Source organism: Cupressus sempervirens, chromosome 4, assembly GCF_028749045.1.
Source record: "Cupressus sempervirens isolate cs-2001-9-10 chromosome 4, ASM2874904v1, whole genome shotgun sequence".
NCBI classification, from domain to species: Eukaryota; Viridiplantae; Streptophyta; class Pinopsida; order Cupressales; family Cupressaceae; genus Cupressus; species Cupressus sempervirens.
Genome location: NC_143121.1, coordinates 810,322,809 through 810,350,037, shown reverse-complemented (window position 1 = coordinate 810,350,037; position 27,229 = coordinate 810,322,809). Strand labels below are relative to the sequence as shown.

The following is a 27,229-nucleotide window of genomic DNA, read 5'->3' as shown; positions in this document are numbered from 1 at the left end:
TTGTTATCTTTACTAGAAGATGCTCCTTTGGATTGAAATTTGTTTGTTGGGACTGCATGTTCCATATTTCTTGTCTTTTTCATAGCTTCTTGTAAAGAAATGGGATCAAATGCCTTTATCCAACCTCTCAGTGGTTCAGATAGGCCTTCAATGAAAAGGACTATCAATCTATGCTTTGAAATGTTTGGCACTATGATTGCCAACCACTGAAATTCACCAATGAAATACTCCAAGTTGCTTGTTTGTTTCAGCTGTGTTAATTCTCGGAAGTAAACCTCTGGATCTTTCTTATCAAATCTTTCAACCAACCTATCCACAAAGTCCTGGTATTCTGTCACCTGCTTATGTTGAAGTGTTACCATACCATGGTACCACCAATCATGTGCAGCTCCCTCTAAATGTAGTGCAACATATTTTATTGCCTCCACTTCTGTCATAGGTTTTAGTGCTAAGAAGTTATCAAGCTTGTGAATCCAAGCTTGCGCTGTCATTCTGCTACTCCCATCAAATATAGTCAAGGAAAACTTCCCTATAGCCTGCTTTAATTCATTATCCTCACCACGAGGTCTCCTATTTTGTCTGACTGCACGGTAGTGTTCTCTTCTTTGGTTCACAAACCTCTCAAAAGTCATTCTCTCCCGTACCTCTAGTGTCAGTAATTCCCATTCATCATTAGCAACTATAAGGATATATGCAAATGTCCCATCCTCAACTTCCTCTGTTGGCTCTTGTACTGGTTCCTTTCTAACAAAGGTAGGACGTGTGGGTCTATCTACTATTCTGGAAAGAGTTACATGAGCTCTAGGTGATCTCACTGCACTCCAGTTATCCCTTTGTTCTTGATTCCGTTTGTCTTGTGGGTTCATGCGCTCAACCACGGTGGTGAGTGCCTACAAAGCTTGAGCCATCCGCTCTTGTCCTGTAATCATTGCTTTGAAAAACTCTGTTGTTTCTTGATCCTCATTCATATTGTCTCTTAGTGGGCTACGCTCTTGCTTGTCACCCATGGTGTCTGGCTGTCTGTCAAAATCTTGTTTTCTGTCAAAGCGTGCTTGGAAGTGGAAAACCTGTGAGAGTCAACCCCAGGTGGCTTGTGATTGTTAAATCCCCAGGATGGCAAGGATTTAACTCTAATACCAATGTAATATCCCCTTGTCAAACACTTGTATGCTGCCTCGCAATGCTAAGAAATTTAGAATGTTTGCAAATGATATTACAATTTCTCTTACAATGAAATGTGCAAGTGCAGTTCTTTTGGTATTTTCAATGCATATATACATGGAAATTAGATATGGAATGCATACTTACAACCAACTGACATTTTGAAAAACAATTGACATACAACTATTATGCTGATCATATATGCTATTAGTTGGACATTTCGTCAAACAAATGGTATGCAACATGAATCTCCTTTATTGAATTCATTCTCATGTACAATGTTGCTATGAGTTTGCCAAGACAAATGGGCTTACAATAATGATTATAGTAATGCCAAAATTTGATTCTGAATTATCACAGCAAAATCATATGCCTAAAAATTACAATGCTAACTACTAGTTGCAAGAGGAACTTGATAATAATAATGCCCAAGGATGGAGATGAATCAAACATAAATACTGTAGCACGACATCGTGCATGCGTACTGTAGCAGCCAAAATGTATTTTTCCAATTTAAGCACAAATAGAACTCCAGAATGAAGCTCTCCCGAATGCCAAATTCAATGGGTATTTCACTACCTCAAATGGTTGCAACATTGAAGAGTTGACGTTCTCCAATGGTTGACGAAAATCAGAAACCTTAGTTTCTTCTCCCAAGTTTATATCAAATGCAATTCACAATAATCAGATGATTAACAATGAAGCTCTCACCTCTATTTATTCTTTTCCTTCACCCTTCTAGAAGGAAATAGAATATTATTTAATTGCATTCTCTAGAAGCTTCCCTCTTTCCAATACAATAATTAGTTGTATTTCTAGAAAATGCACTCTCTAGAAGCTTCTCTCTTGCAATACAATAATTAATTGCGCTTTTAGAAAATTAAATTAATTAAATATAAAGTCACCTTTTAATTTTAATTTATTTAATGACTTTAAAAGAAATTAATTTAATAAATTTCTCCTTATTTCTCCACTTAGCCTTTGGAGAATGTTAAGGCTTAGAACTCCACCGAGATGCTAAAAAGATGTGGACATTACAGATTCACCCTAACTTTTGAGGCTGAGGCTGAGCGATTATCAATACTTTAGACTCCTGAGAACAACGACAAAGGAAGCTTTGTGTTTTTGTTTAATCTTTAATAGCAGAGAGAGGTAGTGATTTCTACTACAACTCGAGAGATCAAAATGGAGGTAGGGAAATATAATGCTGATGCAACTTGTTTATACATCATAGTTTGATACTAGAACTAGATACGAATAGCATTCTGAGATTCTAATTTCTCTTAAATTTGAGATTATAATTTCATTGTTTTTGAGATTCTTCGATTTGAAATTTTCATAGCTTTTTCATTTTGAACTTACTGATAGATACTAAGAATCCATTACAGCTTGGCAATGTCTACATAAAAGAGTTTCTTTGATTTTTAATTTTTGTTTTGTTTGTTGTGTATTTTTTTTGTAGATTCTATTATGGTTGTTAGTGCATCTGTTGCCAATAACCCCAATTTCAAAATCGACAGATGTTCTCCACTTTGGAGACGTGCAAATGATTTGACAGATGCCAGGTGGAGGAGGTTATGTGGGGATCTATAGCCACTGCATAGAGGAATTTAGTAGCTTTTATAGTAGAGTAAAAGCACATTTGTGCTTTATTCCTCAAAAAGGCATCAAATTTTGTATCGGGAAGCTAAGAGTAAATGGAGTGCCACCTAAAACTTTCCTTCCAAATCACATGGTAAACAAATATATAGAAGCAAGCAAAGCAAGTTGTTGGGAGGGCAAATTCTTCACATCCGTTGGAAAATGGTAGGCCTTTAAAGAAAGGAAAAGCATCATCTATGTCTTCAACTACCACTCCTAGTGAACCACTTGCAGATGGCCATCCATTCTTGCGTCCTCCTCAACAATAGATTGTTTGTAAGAGCGTAGTGGGACCCTTGGAATCATCATTCCAAAATGAAGCTAGAGACATTGCTGATCAAGCCATAGTGATATGCGTTTATGCAAATGAATTGTCATTTAATGTTGTTCGCTCATCGTATTGGCAATACATGGTGAGGGCAATTAATGAGGCTCCAAAAGGGTTCAAGGGCCTTGGATATGAGAAGGAATGCACCACTTTATTGGATGATGAGGTGGCGCATGTAGAGAATGCCATGTAGCCCATCAAGGATTCATGGATAGAAACAAGTGTGACAATAGTATTAGATGGATGGAAAGATGCAAGGAACCGTCCTTTGGTTAATGTTCTCGCAGTGGCTATGAGAGGTGCAATGTCATGTCCCCTTTTCAAATAATTAAAAAAAGAAAATCTTTGCTAAGGCAGACAGGCCCAAGAAAGTGAAGTTTCGGAAAAAGGGGGTTAATCTTTGGAAACCGTTGGACTAATAAATGAAAATTATTATTAAAATAAGTTTCATTAACCTCTCTTGGACGTGAGTTACAGTTATGCCCTCTTTTAAGGGGTTTGGAGGCATTTTGGGCTCATTCCAGAACTTGATTTTTGCTCATTCTTGTTATTCTTCAGAGGCTGCCAAACCTGTGGAGAGGGAGACCAAAGAACGGGAGTTTGCAGGTTTCCAGGGAGACCCAAGAACGGGAGTTTGCAGGTTTCCAGGAAGGCTAAGGATGGGAGTTTGAAGCCATTCCATGTGCATGCTCATACAGAGTTTGCCTTTGTGCTGAACAGTGTAGATTTGTGGGTTTTTCGGTGTGGTTTTTTGCATGAGTTTGGTGTTTTCAGTTGAGCATTTCATATCAGTTTTGGTTGCTGCTGTATTTCAGACTTTAAGCTGTTAAAATAGAGCTGAATATATGTATTGGGACATGATTAAACTTCTGAGATAGTTTATTAGTGTTTTTGTGGTGTTTCCGGGCATTTTTGTGTTAATTTCGGGAGCCCGATGAGCATAGTTTTTGTCCTACATTTGTGATCTATTTTGTAAAGGCTATATAGATCTGGAAATGACATTTTATAGGCTGTTATGCTGCTCAAATTTCTGTAAAAATGTCTACTTTCAGATTTATTAATAACAGGTGAAGCTGTGAAGCTTTTTGGCACTATTTTCGACATACCCGATTTGGGGTTTCTTAAGAAATTTGGTGGATCTTTGTGATATCAGTTGTTTGATCTTAAAGATCTGATTAAAGGTTGGAAATATCATACAAAATCAGAAAAGGGACATTTCAGTGGTATCAGAGCCATGATCTTGCCAGCCTGAGGGTTTGTAGAAGTTGCAGGTCAGTTTTGACAACTACCTAGATCTTGCATGTCAGTTTTGACAACTACCCAGATTTTGCATGTCATAATTTATGGTTGCATGTTTCTTCTAATCAGATGCATGTTAAAATTTATGGTTACATTCTACTTCTAATCATTTTCATGTTAGTTCTTGGTGAATTTGGTGGTTGTAGAAGTTTGCATTTTAGTTTTGACAAGTACCCAGATCTTGCATGTCAGTTTTGACAACTACCCAGATCTTGCATGTCATAATTTGGTGGTTGCATGTTGCTTCTAATCAGTTGCATGTCCAAATCTATGGTTTCATGCTACTTCTAATCATTTGCATGTTAGTTCTTGGTGAATTTGGTGGTTGTAGAAGTTTGCATGTCAGTTTTGACAACTGCCCAGATCTTGCATGTCAGTTTTGACAACTACCCAGATCTTGCATGTCATAATTTGGTGGTTGCATGTTGCTTCTAATCAGTTGCATGTCCAAATCTATGGTTTCATGCTACTTCTAATCATTTGCATGTTAGTTCTTGGTGCTTGAAGAAGTTATATCCTATTGGGGTTACACTCTACTTTATCCAGAATGGATAGGTATAGTACAGAGTCTCAGAGGGAACGATCTTGGACAATTGATAGCCCGAGTCAAAATAGTAGAAAGGATGGTTATTTAGACATTCGAGATAAACTTATGAAAATAAGCCATGACATGTCTAAACAGTTGGTTGAGCACCACCGTATAAATGACATTTTATCTGACCCAGCTAAGGTGGATAAGTTGACTGGATTTCTATTTGGCAGATTTTCTCACAGGACAGATGACACAATTCCCAAGAACTTGCATGAGGAGTTTGAGAAACTAGCTGATAGCCAGGTAGAGGTCTCAGATTCTACTCTGCCACAGGAGGTGGTGGGAAAGGATATCACACAGATTGATAGTAACAGTCAACTTGATACTCAAATTGAGACAATTGTTTACAAGTTGTCAAAGGGTGATGCCACAGGTATTCAGGATGGTATAGTTGCAACAGGCAGTGACTACAGTGTAGTGGGTTCAGATGATGATTATAGGATGTTGTTGTGCAGGATGGTGAGATACCTGGTAGAGATGAGCAGACATTGAGCATTCATGACTTTGCTGAGAAAGAGTACCAGGCACAGTTAGATGCTTCATCACATGAGGTTGAGGCTGGTAGTACTTCACATGATTTGTCCAGCCAGCTGAAGGTGAACCAAGATAGTATTGTGACTTCATTATCTCATCATGACAGGTATGTGGAGTTAGTTGGTATTGGTCATATTACTCAGGTGAGGAGTTTGCTTGAGTTACCAGTTGATTCTAGTTTACGGATATGGACTCGAGATTGTTATATTGGCATTTGGGATTCAGTTGACTGGAGATCTTTAACACTTTTTGGTAGCAGTGTTTGTTTGGGTGCTATCATGGATTTGATTAGCAGATTACACGGTGTTGTCTTTTCTTGTACCAGTATCTTGTTTGATGTTGGTATTAGTTTTTATACACCAATGTTGGGCTTTGTTCATATATCCAGTCGACCATACTTGCTGGAATGTGTTGATGGTATTTCATATTTGGCAGTGTGTATAGATGAGTCCCAGGATCATATTGGCATTGATGACATCCAGGAGGATGCAGTGGGCAATTTTGAAGACTTAGTTTCCTTGGGTACAGAGGAGTTGGACAGCAATGCTAATGTTTTTGATACTCCATATGTTGATATGAGCTTTAGATTTGATTCACAGGATATGGATGGTAATACTCTAGAGACTAGTAACTTTGAGGACACTCCTTCAGACAGTGCATCAGAGGAGGTTTGTAGGAGACAGTCAAGCCAGTGCCGTCATGTGTCTAATCAGTTGAGAGTTAGTGACCAAGACATTGCTATCACTTGCCAACATTTCGATGCTGCTCGTCAGTTGTTAGCAGTTTATGGATGGGGTTCTCCTACTAGTGATGAGCAGGGAGGAAGTTATCTTTCCTTGATAGAGATCCACTCTTTATGGGAGGCTATTCGGATTTTGAGACAAAATTATATGCAGTTGGTAGCCGACAGAGATTATCTTATGGAGTGGGGCAGTACAGCATATGATGCATTGTTGGCCAAGGAAGATGAGGTGAGTGAGCTTACTGAGCAGCTTGAGGTGACTTTTGAGATTCTTGAGAGTACACAGTTGGCTCTCAAGGAGTCACAGTTTCATTTGGCTAAGGTGACCATGGAGTTAGAGCGACTACAGTCTTTACCTAATTCTATACAGTCACAAGCTGTGGTGTTTGGTGATCCAAGGATGTCCATGGCCAAGATTGTTAGAGACAGTGGAGATGGGGATGCATCCATCCTTGATACTAACATTGGCATATCAGGTTCATTCCCACTAGAGTCAGGTTCAATTGAGTTGGGTGCTGTAGCAGATTTTTGTGGTGTGCCTGACATGGTGGTGACCTCTAGTACTAATGGCACGAAGACTAGAGATGTTGTATCAAAGACCATGTGTGACATTGGTGAGCTGATAGTTGGCATGGTTCCTACTAGTAATACTACTCCCTTCGCAATGTCTTCAGAGGTAGTAGTCAGTTCCAACTTGGTTAATGATCGATTGCAGTTAGTTACATCTGGATTGCAGTCTGAGCCACTGACTGAGATTGGTGCATTCTATCGGCATTACACTGCGAGGTATGCTCATCTATCTACCTTTGATGACCATGTTGATGAGATGATGATACAGAGATGTACTTTGGTTCCTAGTGCTTATCATCAGTTATGGGATAGTTTGATGCCTCGGGATGAGAGTTGTGATGGGCATGACATGGTGATAGGTCCTGTAATTGACAGGTTGATAATACATGACTTAGAGCAGGAGTTTTGGAGTGATGCTTTAGCAGGTGTTGTTATTGATTCTACTCCCTTGGCTATGACATCTCTTGACTTAGCTCGTGATCAGTCACAATGGGTTGTATCACTTCTTCATGGTGAGCTGTTGACTGAGGTTGGTTTTTTTTATCAACATTATATTGCAGGGTATGTACATCAGTTAGCATTTGATCCTTGTGCTGAGGAGTTGATGGCAGACAAATTTGGTTTGGATTCCATTTCTTACTCTTTATCTTGTAATGTCTTTTCACCATTAGCAATGTATGGGAGTTATGAGATAGTGGCCGATGATTTGCAGAGTTGTGTTGACTGTAGGAGTTGTACAGTGTGTGGATTCTCCATACTTGGTACAGTTTCATTCGAGAGGGTTCACCATTGTTGCAGAGTTGGATTGTACATTCCATATAGGCCAGTGGGATGCGTTGATGGTATTTACTATGTTGGTAGTTTGATTTGTCCACTTTACTTGGGTTCTGATGTTCTAAGAGTTTGTGCCTCATGGGTTTTTGATTGTGGTAGTGGTGATTTCGGAGTTTGGTTGAGCTATAATTGTCAATTTGATTATGGATTCCTCTTGGTCATATTGCAGAGGATATTGCAGGAGCCTGTGTTAATTGGTAGTAGTATAGTTCATGACTACATTTGGGATCCAGGTGGATTGATTGGTTTATTGTTCAGCCATTGCTTGAGGACAAGCAATGATTGGGAGGGGAGGACTTGTCATGTCCCCTTTTCAAATAATTAAAAAAAGAAAATCTTTGCTAAGGCAGACATGCCCAAGAAAGTGAAGTTTCGGAAAAAGGGGGTTAATCTTTGGAAACCGTTGGACTAATAAATGAAAATTATTATTAAAATAAGTTTCATTAACCTCTCTTGGACGTGAGTTACAGTTATGCCCTCTTTTAAGGGGTTTGGAGGCATTTTGGGCTCATTCCAGAACTTGATTTTTGCTCATTCTTGTTATTCTTCAGAGGCTGCCAAACCTGTGGAGAGGGAGACCAAAGAACGGGAGTTTGCAGGTTTCCAGGGAGACCCAAGAAAGGGAGTTTGCAGGTTTCCAGGAAGGCTAAGGATGGGAGTTTGAAGCCATTCCATGTGCATGCTCATACAGAGTTTGCCTTTGTGCTGAACAATGTAGATTTGTGGGTTTTTGGGTGTGGTTTTTTGCATGAGTTTGGTGTTTTCAGTTGAGCATTTCATATCAGTTTTGGTTGCTGCTGTATTTCAGACTTTAAGCTGTTAAAATAGAGCTGAATATATGTATTGGGACATGATTAAACTTCTGAGATAGTTTATTAGTGTTTTTGTGGTGTTTCCGGGCATTTTTGTGTTAATTTCGGGAGCCCGATGAGCATAGTTTTTGTCCTACATTTGTGATCTATTTTGTAAAGGCTATATAGATCTGGAAATGACATTTTATAGGCTGTTATGCTGCTCAAATTTCTGTAAAAATGTCTACTTTCAGATTTATTAATAACAGGTGAAGCTGTGAAGCTTTTTGGCACTATTTTCGACATACCCGATTTGGGGTTTCTTAAGAAATTTGGTGGATATTTGTGATATCAGTTGTTTGATCTTAAAGATCTGATTAAAGGTTGGAAATATCATACAAAATCAAAAAAGGGACATTTCATGCAATGTTTCTAAACGCTGTAGATTGTGAAGGAGAGGTAAAGGATGGTCCTTTCATTGTAAACATTTTCATCCAAACTATCGAGCAAGTTGGCCCTCAAAATGTTGTTTAAGTAATAACTGAGAATGCGAAGAATTGTAGCGCTGCCGGCTCATTGGTTGAGGAGTGGTATGAACACATTTTTTGGATACCTTGTACTATGCACTCACTCAACCTAATGCTATAAAAAATTGGCACAAAGGTTGAGTGGATAAAAAAATGTATGAAGAGGCACAAGAGATCCAAATGTTTGTCACAAACCACCATGTGATACATGCCATATCTAGACAATTCTTGAAAATGGAGCTCTTGAAGGTAAGTTGAATTGTTTAAAATTTAAACATGTTTTAGAAATCTAGCCACTTTAGTAAACTTTCTATGTTTTCGAATTTTTAATCTATTACTGTTTTGATTTTAAAATAGGTTGCTGAGACTTGCTTTGCCTCCAACACTATTGTTTTGAGGCACCTTATCACGGTTAAAGACACATTGACTAGAATGGTAACTAGTGCTAATTGGAGCGTATGGAGGCAATCAATGCCAAGGCAACTACCATAAGGGGATTGATATTATATGAATCTTGGTGGGATCATGCTGGGTACCATTTGAAGATCACCGAGCCTATATTGAGCATGATCTAATACATTGGCATGGATAGGCCTTGCTTGGGTGAGGTATATGATGGCATTGACTCCATGATTGAGGACATTAGAAATATCATAAATGAGAAAGAGCAAGATCCTGACAAAATATTCTTCAAGGAGCTATAGGTAATCATGGTAGAGAGATGGAATAAAATTACTACTCCTTTGCAATAGCTTGCCTTTGCATTGAACGCTAGGTTCTATAGCCAATCGATCCTCAAGGGGAGTATCACTAGATTTCCCTCATACAGAGATCCTAAAGTTGCTCAAGGGTACAAGGCAGCCCTTCGAAGACTCTTTCTTGAGCACCTACGGCCTGCAGTGAGGTTTGAATTTATGAGTTTTGTGAGCACCAATGATTGTGGTCTTGATGCTCTTGAAGACAAGAACAATGTAGATGTTCATAAATGTTGGTACTTCCATGTACAAAGATACCAACACTTGTAGCCCATTGCCATCAAAATTTTGTCACAGGTAAGTTTTTTAATCTTAAAATTCTAATTTCTAGTTTCTTGTTGGTAAATTTGCAAATCTTGATAGGTTGCTAGTTCATCATCATCTGAGAGGAATTGGAGCACATACTCTTTCATCCACTTGATAAAATGCAACCGACTAAACTCCAAGAAAGCAGATAACTTGGTGTTTGTGTATTCAAAGTTGAGGCTCACAACTCACGAAGAGAATACGTACAAAAAGGGGGAGGCAAAACAATGGGATGTCAAACTAGAAGTCGCAGAGTTGGAAGTCCACTTTGATGCACTTGCGATTGAAGATGGTGATCCTGAGATACATAGTACTGATGGAGTGGATCCTGAGGCTATGGCTGAGACTATGGTTGAGACTGCTGATGCTAGTGGCACTAATTGTGTTTCTAATCAGCAACTGCCTAATGATGATGAATTCTTTGATGATACATTGATATCTGATCACATATGAGTCTATGATTGATTACTGATTACAGATTAGTAATGTTGACATTGTTGTTTTAAAGTTTGTGAACTGAAACATTCATATGGTGGTATATTTTGACATTTTGTCATGCCATTCGAACAAAGAATTAATATATGTGGTGGTTGAATTTGCTAAATTGCTTTAGATTAGCATAGTGGTGTATGAACTGGTTTGCTGCAGCATATTTTGACACATTTTTTATTTTAAAAAAATTTCTTGTACGGACGAACCCAAAACGAACCCGAACTCAGCTTAATAATTTTTGATCGAATTCTGAACCTGAATGTCGAACCCACATCTGAACCAGAATCCGAACCAGCAACATAGGAAATTCTCTACAAGAGCATTAGTGTATTTGTTAAGTTCTTTTGATAGGGCCTAGGGCAACTACAATGGCCAGTTAGGGTGACAATAAATACCAATAAAGACTAACAAAACCCCATTGGATTTTCAATCAATCCATACAGTTTTGGACTTTCTAGACTCAATTGTTAGCAATGAATAGCTTTCTGGAAAATCTGTTCTAAAAAAGAGAAAGTATTCCAAATTTGAAATTGTGATACCATGCTGTAGTCATTAAAATTATTAGGAGGAATTTTCTGCAACACCTAAAACTTTTCATACAAGAGAGACAAATGAATATTGTTATATGGAAAAAATGGTGGAATACGTACAATATATAATAGGATGAAAAGTATATAGAAAATCTTGCCTCTACAGGCAAGAGTGAGACATATGACAACATAGGGCCGTGACAATCCATATGATCTGAAACACAAGAAGAAAATACTTTTAAGTAAACTAAGTAGAAGTAACTAGAACCTCAAAGGGATCTGCTTAGGTAGTTTATCCTGTTCACACCAACTGATAGTTAAGAATCTTTCTATCAACATTGGTGTTCCTATCTTCGCTACCTTTACCTCAACGGTACGGAGTGCAACAAGCAGGGTAAGGGGGAAGGCCGAGGCTTTTTGGCACCTGTACAAGTGATATTCTTATAGTTGCATTTGAGCCTGATCTTTTTTTTTGACCTTTACATGCCAATTTTTTATAATCTCTAGCTTAGCAAAGCTTAGCAGGAAGGCTGAGGCTTTCTGGCACCTGTCCAAGTGATATTCGTATAGTTGCATTTGAGCCTGATCTTTTTTTTGTGACCTTTACATGCCAATTCTTTATAATCTCTAGCTTAGCAAAGCTTAGCAAGCGGATATAGTTTTGTGGAACTGTTTAAGTTCCAAGTTATGAAATCCCTTTCAACGAAATTGACTGGTTTTTGTGAAGGAGTGACCAAATAGGTCAATGAGATTCAGGAGTAGCAAGTTATAATGGCTAATAAACACTAATCCTGAATCTCATCCTAATCATAAGAAACAGTTGAACTGAATAGGATGGTATTGAATTCAAGTAGTCGAAGAATATACGAAAGCCATAAAATACCATCTAAGTCTTAAGAGGAATGAACCAATGATGGAAGCAAGATGGACGGCCATTTGAAGAAACCTCTAGCCTGTATTACTATCAAGAGCGGAGGGTTATCATCCTTGTTAATTGCTATCAAAGAGACAGTAGAGGTTTTCTAACGTCCTCGAGGGAGTCGCTTGGGCTGAGAGCGCTTAGATGAACAGTCCTGAGAGGAAGCATGGTACCATATTTTATCCTCCCTAACATCCAAGGTTATTGATTCTCTTCATATAGAGAGGAAACAGGTACATTTCTTCTGCTTCGCTACCCTGGACTCTGAATGTGGTACGGCAGTGCTCGTCTATGCCAGCTGTGAGAATTAAAAGTTTGAGGGAGCTTTGATGGTCACTAGAAAGGGGTCATAATTTCACAGTATTCCCACACATATGCTAGTGAACAGTGCAGCCAACAGGCACTTGACACCCTAATAGTTGGAAGAAGTAATCCATCTGGTAGGTCTTAGAACACCCATCAGGATGCTGAAAGCTTCTTGTCATCTCTTTTGAATTTATTTCATGAAAAAAATTATTTTAATGATATATTTGGGTATTTTGAATTTGACATTACAGGAAAACAATGACTTGTGAACAATCATGAGGAGGAAACTCGTGAAGGATGATATTACAGAAATATCAGTATTTTGAATTTTGATATTGCAAACACCCATGAGGATAAATTTTGTGAAGGATGATCCAAACAAAAAAGTCTTCATTCTGCCGTCTGGCCCCTTCCTGTAGCACTAACATGATAGAAATATCAGTAATTAAGCAGAAATTTTTTTTGTTAACATGTAAATTCTCGTGTTATTATGGATTTCAATGTCTGATAATGACTTTAGTGTAAGCTATAAATTGTGGTTGTTTTCTTAAGTGACATTTTAAGATTGTCTTGGAAAGGTGATTAGATCATAAGTTATGCAGTATGATGTCTTGTGATTGTTGGATGTACTGCATGGTAAGAAACAAAATTGAGTGTGTGACGATGAAAGTGTGCATTTGCCCCATTAATTTTAAGAACGGACCAATATTTAACCTGTTGTTATTTAGGAACTCTTGATATGTTATTGTGTATATTCCCAATTTATAGTTTATATTAGAATGAATTTTGAATTTTGGAACTGATTGCGTAGATGGAGTGCATCCCTTGTATTCTTAAGCAGAATATGTTAATTCCATCACGCTTCAAGTAGTATTGTTCTGAACTTGAAGGCATCCTATACGTAGGTTACATTTAGGCTATATACTTTGAGTTTTTTTTCACTGGCCATTGCAAGTGTACGATTCCAATTCAACAGCAGGAAATAATTTATGTACATGTTTTGATGTGAGTTTCTTGTAGAATGAGTTCTCGTAAGTTATCCTCCTGCATGGTTAAAATGCTTTTAAATTTATGCAGTCAACATTTTTAAAGGTTAATTTTGCTTCTTTTTTCACAGCTGTGTGCCATATCAAATATCTTTAAATGACAGAGACAACATATAATGCTCTTCCTTTATCAATTGTATTTAGTGGATATATCATATAATTAATTATCTGCAACCAGTAAGGAGTTTGCTACATGCACGCGAGATGGAATGTTCCATGCAAAACCTTATGGATTTTGCTGTGTCCTGTGATGTAGTCATGAAATGGATGTTCTATCTTTCAGATTTGGCTGTTGGGCAAATTGGCAAGTTGTGGGTTGGCTACTAAGGACTAAATGACGTTTAGGTTGAATATCAAACAATTTTTTTTTTTTTTACTGCTTTTGTTATACATGTGACCACTAGACATTAATTTGCTTGTACATTGACTAGTAATTATAATTAGCTTTTTGATGCAATCCTCATCTATATGGTTGAATTGCTTAAATGTGACATATTGCTATAGGAAATTTACATATTTTTAGTTAGTTCTCTGATTTGTGTTTGGACCTTCTGTATTTACTTTTACATATAAGCCATTGCTAATGGCTTTTTTCAATCTTTCATTTTTTACTTATCTTGCAGAAAATAGGTGAACTCTTATGTCAAGTTGCACAATTGAAAGAGGCAATTTCTGGTCGGCAAAAAGTGACGGTGGTAAAGACTCTATTTTCTTAGAACACATTCTCTTATCATCAGTCAAGTTGGCATATGCTGGCTCAGTGAACAAATTCGCTCAGCATCAATGCCAGGGAAATGTATTACACCTAGGCAAATCACAAATCTGATTCTGCATGCTCCAATTTGAGCAAGGTTGATTAATTGTTTCTTTCTTATGCTTATGAACTATTTTTGGACCATGTAATGGCTTTTATGCTAGCTGATCTTGATATCTAGTTTTGGTAATATATTTGTCAACTTAACATGCATTGTTTGGTCTATTGTCAAATGCGAGTTTGACTAATTTGTATATTTTCACAGTAATATATTTTGATTTATATTAAAGTTTTAAGGATCTTATTTTTCTATAATCCAGATGGTACTGTAATCTCCAAAATACAAGGGTTTTGTATAATTCCGAGTTCTGCAATCAAAATGAGAACAGAAAAGAATTGGAACCAATTGTAAGTTTAGGCAGTACTTAACAACAAACGGCGAATATGAAACATCAAGCTCATCAATTTCGGAGATGAGATCAGTTGTGAAACTGCTGATACAATTGATTAATTTAGCACAAAGTATCAAATGAACCCAGATTTGGTATTGTCTCCAATCTAATTCTGATTGCAAACATATAAATGTATTTTGTTGAACTTAGCCAGCTACTCATTGAAAAATGCCAGAGAAAGACGAAAAATGCTGATGTTTGACCAGATTGAATGTGACAGCCATGATATGTCTACTCTTCAATCCTCAATTTGGACTGTGAAGATATTAACGCCATGCCTCTGTGAACAGGTTTGGCAGCTCTTAAATGAAGGCGCTTCATTGAAAATGGAGTGATCAACTGTTAAAAGACCCTTTGATGATGCAATCAACAGTCGTATGTATCGCAGATGGTCTCAGTGGTTGGCACACTCCCTGTAGGCAACTTGCAGCTACCAAAACTGTATAGTCCTGCCCCCCAAAATGACTTGATTTACAAGTCACAACACCTGGATCAATCTTGACCACCTGTAATGATTAATGGCAATCAGCACGAAGGAGATAGGTGCAACACTGAATTTTGCTTGGTAAGTGTGCAGTCATATGAAGATGACCCACAACATATGCGATTCTAAGCAAGTAGTCCAAATGATCTCAATTTGCTTTGCAAATATGCTTCGATGACCCAGCAAGATGTGAGTGAGGAGCCATCAGAATGACCATTGTTTTCCATCAACCTTTTCAGAAGTGCCAAGGCTTGTCTGTGATGTGAATTTTAACACCAAGCACTCAATGAAAATGTCAAATAAAATCTAAATAATGTAACGAAGTCAAACTGCCTCTGTGATATACCTTTCTTTTTTGAATTAGGGTTTTGTATTTAGATTTATCATTTAAAAAAAAAGTATTTTAACTTTTAATTTTTTAAAATTGATTTAAACAACTCTATTTTTAAGCTACTTTCAAAAGGTATAACTGATTAGACCCAACTTGAAATGTTATATTATTTGTTTTGCACAATTCTGGAGTCCACAAAATGAAAATGGATTAAGGTCCATTTGCACCATCCAGGTGCTTTTAACAGGGATTGTCGCTGAACCAAGTGTGTATGTTTATCATGAAGTTAAAAAAGGGACACGGAAATGAAAATGAAAATGGACACCCTATCTTGTTAAATATAATTTCTTGATTTATTTTGTAGTATTTGGAACGCTGGATATCTCAGTTTTTAAAATGAAAACAAGTTAAAATTCAGTAGTAATTCCACAATCCATATGTTGAGAGTGCTGCTTCTGGATACAATTATGTTTCAATTTTTTTACATCTATGGCTTCAACCAGACTGTGTTCCATCATCATAAAAACATAAGAGTTATAAATTAAACTATTTGAGGCCTATCAATATTACTAGGCTTTTAATCTAAAGGAGTTTTTAATGTGGTGTGAAAAGAAAGATTAGTTCTAAACTAATTTTATGAAATTTATTATAATACAAGATATATATATATATATATATATATATATATGAAACAATGATTAAATTTTTATTATATTAATTATCTAACAAACAAATAGACATGATGGGACATGTCTCTCTATTGCTTGTTCTCAATTTAAATAAAAGGTCGCTGTTTTTTGGAAAACACACCAAATATTATGGCAGTGCTTAGTACATTTGCAGTGATCTTAGGAAGATCAACAAGTAGTTTCAAACCTTTGGGAATTCAAATGATTTAAGTTTGTTAAATCAATGTTATTAGAAAGAATGTGGAGGTGTTATAATGCGATGTGCAACAATAGTTCAAGCTTCGCACATTCCTTCATGCAACTCCTATAGTCAATGAGAAAGTATGAATTCAAATCATTGGCATTGTAAATTGTAGAGGAGCATGGCTACCATTGAATCTATGATAATCTTTAGAGTATCAAAGATATGATATGAATCGACAACAAAATACTATGACCAACAATTATCATGATGGTCATATTTGAAGCATTGGTTGGTCAACAACATGATATGAAGAAACTTTGCAGAAGCCTCTTGTTCATATTGATCACCAGATTGTGAAAAACGTTGAAACATTATAGTGGAAGGTGATCTTTTGATGTGAGAAAATTTAACTAATTAGGAGCAATGATTATATCCGTGGAGCCACCTATAATTGTCACATAGTGCCTCATAGTGTTGTTCTTCAACATTAATATTAGTTGATGGGAATGATGTCTGATGAAGGGTTGTGCATATACTAGAAAAATAAGAGAGCATAAACTTGATGATTGCTTATGATTTTAAAGTAGAGGTAATACAAATATGGTGGCATTAATCTGTAATTATTAAGGCTCAACAATAGCAGGAAAGACCATATTGCTAATCAAGTTCTGGTTTAGATAACATCAACCTGCATAATCATTGATACTTCTACTACCGTTCATGTGGAAATCTCTAACAATGTATCTCTAAATATCGATGAGCAAGGAATTACATATGGTGAACAACAATTTCATTTGAGACAAGAATTATGATATCATTTACATCACATCAGCATGTCAAGGGCTCGTGCAACTGAATGTCTAGCTTCTTCAAAAATTATAACTTTGGACTAGGTTTTGGGCAATCTTCAATGTGTTGTGAAAGGCTCATTTTCGAGGAGATTAGGAACCCCTCATATATTGCCTCAGATGTTGATTCATATGTTTGGTTTGGTGATCAGTTTTGGCTTCATTCTCTAACCCATGCTTTTGGATGATGATAATGGCACTGAGAATTACGTTTTGGCATAAATTTGCATGCATCAAAGTCATTTCAGATTTTGGTCTCACTGTTATTGAGTCCAACTAAAATAAAGGAATGATGAATTTTACTATTTTTGAGATTGTTGATAATACAGAGGTGGATTACAAGGGATTCTTGACATGATTAATTGGTTTACATATTTATAGAATAAAATTAAAACATAAAATATTATGTTTTTGATTAAGGAAAACAGGTTTGGTGATCAGTTTTGGCTTCATTCTCTAACCCATGCTTTTGGATGATGATAATGGCACTGAGAATTACGTTTTGGCATAAATTTGCATGCATCAAAGTCATTTCAGATTTTGGTCTCACTGTTATTGAGTCCAACTAAAATAAAGGAATGATGAATTTTACTATTTTTGAGATTGTTGATAATACAAAGGTGGATTACAAGGGATTCTTGACATGATTAATTGGTTTACATATTTATAGAATAAAATTAAAACATAAAATATTATGTTTTTGATTAAGGAAAACAGGTTTTGAAGGGAGCTTGAAACCCTTTACAAATCATAAAAATTTTCAATGTAGCCCAAACCAAACAAAACTACCACCCAAAGGTGAAACAAGTCACCCAACAAGACACAGTGACCAGGGTGGCATCGCAGATAACGCAGTACTCATCAGCCACACAAACAGGTTTTGAACCGGCACCTGAAACCCCATGGTAAAAAAAAGGAACAAACAATAAGTGAAGCCTGCGTCTTGAGAAAATGTTCTGAAATTACCTGCAGATTGATTGATTCATGGGAATTCAGACAATTTTCATACTCTAATGTCACATGAACAATGAGACTCATGACGATATCTCATTTGTGATACTTTGAAGTTGTGGTTGTACAAGTCATCTTTCAAAAGCATGTGTATTTTTCTCCTTCGTATTTGTTTAGGCTATATGATAGTTGATGTAAATCTCATATTATTTCAATCGTTGTGCATTGCATATGCTTACTTGGCACCATGTAGACATATTGAACCACATGTTGAGCATGGTACAAAGAGGGACGATTAAAAGGAAGACAACACTTAAGTTTGGATGGGACCCACATCACCATAGGGGAAAGGTAAGTCACGATAATTGGAGGTATGCTATACTATATGAAAATAAGATTAAGAAATTATTCTTGTAAGTATAATATGATTATACCAACATTGTTTTGATAAAGTAAAAATAGGTTTTAAAAGGACTCGAAACCTTGTACAAAGGGACAAGAAAGATATAACAATGTGGATCTTAAAACAACTGTGAAAAACCAACTGACAAACTAGAGGGACACACCAAAGTTCTCAACAAGAGGGCAAACAACCCAAGAGTTCATAGAGAATCAAGATTTACATTTTGGTCTTGTCTTTTGAGAATGTAAAGACATATCAAATGAAGGTTTGGAGGGTTTGCCTTTCCCCCCCCCCCCCTTTTTAACTGATGTCCAACCATCCTCCACCTTCCCCACAACTTTTTGCCAACTCCCACTAATCCCCAAAACCCTCGTAGCAGGAGAAGCACCAACAACAGTGTTCTGGACAGAGTCAGCAATAGAAGGGACATCAACAACATTTTGACTCAAAGCCTCCAAAGGGACAATAAATGGATCAACAAAGTCAGCAACAGGAGATGGGTCAGGATCAACGTTCTGAGTCAAAACCGTTGTAGGGACAACATTCAAATCATCAGAGACATCAATAGAATCCTCCTCCAAAGTGAGATTACTATGAGAAGAGTTATCCAACCCATCCACATCCGAAGATACTTTCTGAATTGTGTAGTGATCATTTGAAACCCTAAACACTAATAAGGTGATTTCTTTGATCTAACCTTGTAAGAGGAGCATCACACAATGAAATGGCCAGTCTTATGACATTTTCTACATTTGAAGGGAATACCCTCATAATCAAGAAGCTGAATCCAAGAACCACTTGGAGAAGCCTACTTCACCATTGTTGTTATTAATAGTCAATTATATATTTATAATAGATAATAATAATTGTAATAGGTTCAATGATAATATTATATAGGGTGATAATGTATATCAAATAATATGTTTAAAATATATATGAACATAAATTGAGGAATTGAACATATGTATATATGTTCAAAGCATATATTTTAATTAGATATTATCTATATTCTATTGGGATAATGTTATCATTATGTAAGATTGTTTTTGTATTTCAATGCATATTATAAGAGCTATTTGCCTTGATATTTTTTTTCGAGAATGTTATCGTAGAAAAAGGGAGATTGATTTCAGAATAAAAGGGAGTTTGACAATTCTTCAAAGGTAAAAGAGCTTAGAAGATTGATGTTCAAAGGGAGTTTGATACATTTGTCTGAAGGAGCAGATAGAGAATATGATTTAGTCAACCTTCGATGATCTCAATCATATTGATTCTGTTGGTCTGTTTTTTCACAGTATAGGAAAAGGTCTAAAAATTTGGGTGAAAAATCAGTTAGGTCATTGCATTTTGCGGATTAGGGTTTCATTCCTCATTACTTTCATAATTTTAGGTTAACCTAGTAGTGCCCTGATTCATGTGTTGTTGAAATCTATTTAATTCTCAAGGTTTGTCTCTCAGCATAGCCACTAAAATACCCTAAGTTTGAAAAACACTAGGCCTCTTTTCAAATTTTTGAAAAGATTTGTAAAGTGCTTAAATTTTTGCCCTTTACAGTCTTATGGTGTAGGGTTTCACGTAAGAGCAAAATACCTTTTTCCTCATTTTCTTGTGGTCACATTTTATAGTGCAGTGTAAGAGCATAAAGAAGTTTTGTTTTATGGGCATATGTTTTTGTCTTTCATAATACCAACACAATTCATTTAGAGTCTCCCTGGTCATACATTTGGTTTTTGAGTGAAGACACGTAAAGGCTTTTTATGCTTTAAAGGTGGTTTTACTGCTTTACGATGAATAGTTGAATGGGTGAGCGGAAGAGGTTTTTCCAGTCATACGATGCAATGTTGAGCGTGTGACATAAAAGGTTTTGAAGGATATGTGTTGTGCCGCTTTACGGGAATACAAATAAGCGGTTGAGCGAAGGGGTAGAAAGGTGTCAAGTTGAGGTCTATGCATCTATGTTCTACTGATTGGCGTAAGAGCGTAATACCTCAGCATGGCGTAAAAGAATGGTTTGTAAGAATACACAAAATGTTTTACGATTCTACGAGTAAAGTGAATTTGTAAGAGTGAAGGTGAGATGTAGTTGTGTTTACGTGCATACAATCTTTAGGCTCGCCGACAACCGTAAAGCTAGATTATAACAATGATTGTTTCAAAGTGGGACGTGTTGAAGTGTTAGAGGGGCCCTGTGTAAGTGAATCAAGTGGTGACAAGTCACAAACATTAGATGGGCCCGGCCCACGTGGCAGACAACTTAAGTTCTCAATTTTGCATGTGCTAAAAATCAACGATGATGTTATTTTCTATTTATTTATGCTGCAATCTGGGTCGTTGATCTGTGAAAGGTGAAATTTTATCATTATGCCTTTACGCTTACAAGATACGCGTATGAATGAAGAGCTATTTCATCCTTTCTTCATGGTTACGAGTTAGGTTTGAGCGTATAAGCATAAAAGGTAAAGTGAAGGAATGAATACAAGGCTTTACGCTTATACGATAAAGGAAAAACGTAAGAGCGGGATGCCATCTGTAAAAGCTTTCCGATATTACGAGGATGAGGTAACTCATGCAAATGTAAAGGAGGAATAAAGAAAAGATAAGAGGCATTACGGTGCCATGAGTAGAGACTTAAGCATATGACTGAAAGATGGGTGTTTAAAGAGTTACGATGTGCCAGGTATCGAAGTTAGCGAAGCAACGTAAAGGAATTTCAAGCCTTCCGTTGATACGTGTGCGTATGAGCGTAAAGGATAAAGATAAGGTAGCAGCAAGGGTTTTACGCTCATATGAGGAATCTTTGATGCATAAGAGCGAAGATATCAATTGCGAAGGTTTGAGATTCTATGGTGTAAAGGGTCGCGTAAAGGAAATTTCAATGCAGTGTTTAAAAAAAAAAACCCTAACATTTCTACGCTTGGGATGTTCTAAAGCCTTCCTGAAGGAGCGTAAAGGCTAGCTAGGGGTGTCTCCGGGTTATGAAGATTGGAAATCTTGACTCAGCGTAAGAACAAAAGACCAGAATATGAAAAGAAAGTTGTCGAAGTGTCATACCAGTTCAGAAAAGGACAATATCACCATAGCCAAGTAAAATAAAACATTGAAAAGGACATCAGGATTGAATTTCACAATTGATATCCCTTGCTGTCAGCCTACAAAGGTGGTATTAAACGCTCGTGCATGTAGAATTAATTAAAAAGCTGGTGGAATGAATCATTAAAACATAAATATTTGATTGAACATCTAGAACATTGCCACTCTGAAGAAATTGTGTTCTTGCTCTGAAAATTTTATCCAAGCATCCATAGCCCTGTGATTTCTGTGTTGCTGTGCAAAATTTTCAAAAGTATAATCTACATAAAAGATGGCTGACAGGGAAGTCAAAGAGGTTCCTGAAGAAGAGGTTGAGGTTGAAGACAAAGGAGATGATGTGGTAGAAGTCACAACAGAAGGTAAAAGTAAGAAGAGTACTGCTAAGACTGAGAAGAAATCAAGGGTTAGGAAGCCCAACAAGCATGCTAAAGATTGGTTGAAACTTCTTCCAGGGTCGTCGAATGCTATCTCAGCTAACGAACACATCTTTAGAGACCCTAATTTCTTGGTTAGGGATGCACAGTGCCCTAAAATTGATGGTTTCTACTTGTTTTTATATTTTTACCAAAATAGAATAGAAAAGGTGTCAGTCTGTAACCCATGGAACAAAAATATGGCCAAGTTGATATTTTCAGAAGCATTTGTTGATGTAGACCTATTGAAAGCATTGATAAATTCTTATAATCCGGTTACCAAGACTTTTCAAAGACTTGGGTGTTTTTTGTGCACGCTGGATAGAACTTCTTTTATAGAAGCTTTTGGATTGGAAGGACAGTTGGATGTGCCTATTGATCTTGAAGACCTGTAGAGGAAATTTGGAATTAATAAGACCTACTTTGTAAACAATGTCATGTTGCCCCACATCCCTTATAATTTGAAAAAGGCAGGGATGATTCCAAAGAAAGTGGGGGATTTTTTGCCCTTAAGCAGATTCAAAAATTATTTCAAGAACACAGTATATGGGTTGCACAAAGTTCTAGGGAGTGATGGTGTAGAGGGTTGTGTTTATGGCTTCCTGTTCTTGATGGCATGTGATATACAAGACCCCTTCCATCATAAGGAGTATGAGTATGTAGCCTTTATCATGGACAACATGCACAATCAACTTGTCAGTGCAAAGAAGGGAGAAATGAAGAATTTCACGTTCCACCATTACTCACTGCTGATGCATCTTATTCTGTATCACAACATTGGTTACATCAGCCCAGACTTCACTGATCAAACCTCTGATGAATTTGGTGAGTTACCTATGCAACTATGGACTTGAATTTGGGATAAAAACTTTCATTATTCAAATGCACTTGTGTTTTTCAATTTATTCAGTTCTGTTAGCATGAGGCAATTAGATCATACTTTCTTTAGGGCACCAAATGTTTTGAAGACTTTGCTTACGCCCTCATTTTTAGACAAGAAAACAAAATTAGATCATAACTGGGGAAGCATCTTTTGTTCAAAGAGTGCATACAGATGAAAGTCTATGCATGCCCATAGTCTCCTCACCTTCTACCTAAATATTTACCCCCTAGATTGGCTATTATTGAATTCTTTTGGCAATTTTTATTGATGAATAAAGAAATGATCCCTCCTTCTTTGCACAAGCCTACTTTTGTCTGTAGAACCTTTAAAGTGGGAGATTCTGAAATAGGAAAGAATGTATATGAGGAGTTGAGTGAGTACCTAGGCTAGTACAAATTTGCTACTGGGCCCTATAGGATGTATGAATCTGACAACTACATTACCAATGAGGTCAAGGCCATTAGGGGATACATCCTCCCTCCAAGAAAGCCAATCCCTGTAGAGGACTTAATTGCCAACATATTAGCAATAGGGGAGGCTGATGAGCTATTAAGGAAATATGAAGAGATAAGGAAAGTAGAGGAGGCCTTGAAAAGGACCAATCCCAACTTTAAGGGTTTTTATACAGAGGTTCCATACCTTGGTAACCTGAGGAAAATGGTGGATAAAAAATTGATTATATCATGTCTCAAATGCCACATGAGCCAGAGGGAGAGGAGGCCATGGTAAACAAAGAATCCCTTGAGCTAGATGTGCAGTTGGAGATTGAGTTGGAAAAGGAGCAACCATCAACTTTAGCTTGGGTTCCCAAAGGAAATAAAAGGAAAAAAATAATGCACATCCCATAGAGGGTAGTAAGAAGAGCCTTACAGGTTATGCTAGGAAATAGTAAATATTTTGCTGATATTAAGAAAAATTATTTACATCAAAGGGCTACATAAGCAGGGAAAACCTCTACTAATCTCTAGATTGCAACATCAAGATTGGATGACAGGCTTATTCAATCCGAAAAGTTCATGGAAGATGATGATTTCATTAAATCATTAGAGTTAAAAATTTTTCTTTACAAAATAAAACAAAATGAGCTCACATTGAGTCTCATGCCCAGAAAGGATCCATAGAAGAACAAGGACTTAGTTGAAAAAGTACTAGCTTATGACCCTGAGAGTCAGACAATGACCTCTGTAGAAGCCAGGGAGTTGGTACACAGGAGTGGTATGATTCTAATAACACATTAGGATATTGAGAGGGATTTTTTTCTAGACCAAATGAGAAGACAAGGCAAGTCCATAAGTTATGAAGCCACTAGAAATGAAGGATTCAAGAGAGGGTCAGGATTTAAAATAGACACAAAAACCTTAGCAGTGTGGAGTGTGGCCCCTGATACCAAAAAGCCCAGAATGATGGATATACATGAAACTGTATAGGGCGATATGATTGTGTGGACATTGGAAAACACTACTAGGAAAGAAATTTCTAGCTTGGTCAAACACTTTTCTCTCATGAATGAGGTCAAGGTGGATGAAATTGAGGATAAGGTAGCTACAGTATACAATAAGTGCCTTGACATCAGAAAACTGTATGAAGAAGAGCTCAAAATGAGTCATGTACAAAAACAAAAAATAGAAGAATTGGAGGGGAAAATTCAGAGTCTGGAAACATAAATAATATCCCTCAAGGAGCAACTCAGGCCAGCAGCTGAGGCCGAACATGCACCTAGGTAGGTGGAAGAAGAAAGGCACACTACAGAGGCAGAGGCCCAAACAGAGGAAATACCTATGGGGGTAATAGTGCCAATACCTGTAGTAAATGTGGAAACAGGGGCTCCTAAACCTAAAAATGTAACTAAGAAAAGTGTCATAATGAATGTGTTAAAGCATAGAACAAGCACTTTGAAAAGAATATCTCATGATGCTTATACTGCATTTATAAATCTACAATCTATAGAGCTGGTATGCAAGGATGCAGTTGGATGGCTTGAGCCAATTTTTCAACAATCGAGACCATATATGTAGTTGTTTGATAGATTGATACCCTTGTTAGCCAAAAAGCCAGATCTCCCAGATAAGGTTATTGTTGTAAAGGAGGGTATGGACAAGATAAAAGACCTATTGCAATTTTTCACAGGGAAGCTGGCAGCCATACAAAATAGAATGAAAGTATTAACAAGTGGTTTTCATTCTTTAATTCTTTCTGTTCTTGATTCTGATTGCAAAGTAAAGGATTTCAACGAATGGTCTAGTTCTTTTGACCATATTGTAGACTTGCCACAGGTGGCATCCATTTTCAAAGATGATATTGATGAGTGTATTTTCAATGAACTCATTGACACCCTATTCAAGATTGAAGTTGAAATGAATAGGTTTACTACAGAAGGAAAGGTGATTATTGATGCCAGATGGCAAAAATCTGTTATTGAGTTAGCAACAACCAAGACTTACGAGTGGCCTACCAAAAGAGAAGTTATTGTTTGCTAAGCAATGACAAAAATCAAGGCCCTACCAATAGGAAGCAGTTAGAGAAAAAGACAAAGTTGAAGATTTTATGCTCCACCTACCATTTGTAACCATCTTTCTTTGTTTCTTTTTGAAAAAAGGTGTCTAGATATTTTGGAAAAAGTTGTTATAATCATTGTTGTAAAAGGATACATGTCAATCACAATTGCCCTTTGCTTGTTGCAACTCAAGTCATATAAATGAGTTTTCAAGGCATTGTGAGGGTCCGAAAATTTTGTATGTCTTCAGTTATTCCAAGAAAGTACATTCGGTCCAGTCATATATAGTTGCTTTGAGTTTATTTTCAGTAATGTACTTTTCTGATAACAAATAGAAATGCAGAATCGATATGATTTTCTAGGTTCTATATTGAGTTCCTATTGGTTATTGTATTAGTCAGCAAAAAGGATAATACAAAGGGGTATTTACACCAAATCTATATCACCAATTTTCTGTCTCCTTTTCATGAGTTTATCATTTTTGAGATCATTTGGATAATGTTCATTTGATTGAGTGCATTCTGGATGGGGTGTGTATTGGTTATATTGTTGCTTTTAATTCAATGAATTATGTAAATGCTTCAATAAATTAGTAGAATTCATGAGTTTATGAAGAGGATATCATGTAAGAATGGAAATAGGTGATTATAGTTGACATATTCAATTACAAGCTAATTGAACAAAGTCTTATGCCAATAAGTGACTCTATTGCTCAATGGATAAGGTACTGGTCTTATAAATCAGAGATGATTGAAAGTAAACTCTACCTCTACATGTTAAAACTATTATAAATTCAAAATCATTCATATATTATTTTGTTCAAGGTTTTAATTCTGGTCACCACTCGTTTACATTTAGTTTTCTGAGTCATAGGTAGCCACTATTCCCAGAAACACTTGTAAACTCTAGGAGAATTAGGACCATATCTACTTATAGGGGATGCATACAGATTTGAAAGCATTAAAGAAATTGGTAAACTATGCATGTGTATGAGGATAGAAGATGAGAATCAGAATGAAACTAAAATAGTTGTAATAATCAGTTTGCATTTGAATCATCCCCAGGTATACCCACCTTGGTTTAGCAGAGCCTGAAGAGTAGGAAACATCCTTGGTTTCATTGAAGCTGGGTCCAGATGATCTAATTGTGTAATTGATTATAAGAATTGGCTAATCTTTAGATTATTTGAGTATTATCATCCTGGTATTGAGCAATTTTGTTGCTCAATATTTTCAAACTCTAACAGATTCAAAGGGAATAAACCATGTTGAGATGGATTCTCGAGTGATCAATTGTAGCAGTCAAGAGGAGTGTACTTCGTGAATATACCTTGTGACTCTGTGATTTTAATGGGCCTTCCCCCTATGTACATCATGAGGAAGTGACGACTTCCAAATACAAAAGTTATTGAAAGGTGACAATCTTAAAATAACTTAATTTTCTATTATGATGAATATCTTATGATGTCTATGCAGATTATGACATATTATGCTTTGTATGGTGGATGCTTATATGGTAAGCATTATGAGAATGCATGTGCACATGCCTTATAAAATTTTTTTTTGAGTACATGGTGAATGTTATGCAACTTGATGTTTTGGAGACCATTTTTGATAGTACTTGGTGAATATCTTGCATCTTGACATTTTGGAGACAATTACTTAGAGAGTATTTTGTGAATATCATATGCTGATATTTTGTAAACCTATACTCAAATGTGATATCAAAATGATGAACATCATATGTTGATATTCTGCAGACCATTACTATCAAGTTCATTACTCAGAGTATTCAGTGAATACCATATATTTTGAAGGCCAATATTCATTATATCAAAATGATGGATATCTTTTGATCAAATTTATCCTTAATCTTGCCAA

General features: G+C 36.5%; 1 protein-coding gene across 1 annotated transcript in view; it reads left to right on the top strand.

Annotated features, from left to right (window-relative positions):
• The window catches only part of LOC149563861 (ATG8-interacting protein 1-like), a 47,328-nt gene extending 32,886 nt beyond the window's left edge, over positions 1-14,442 (top strand). The window contains exon 2 of the mRNA XM_089826993.1: positions 13,997-14,442. Within this exon, the coding sequence (XP_089683119.1) occupies positions 13,997-14,089 (93 nt within the window). The 3' untranslated portion in view covers positions 14,090-14,442. The remainder of the gene's footprint in view (positions 1-13,996) is intronic.
• Positions 14,443-27,229: the final 12,787 nt, after the last annotated feature.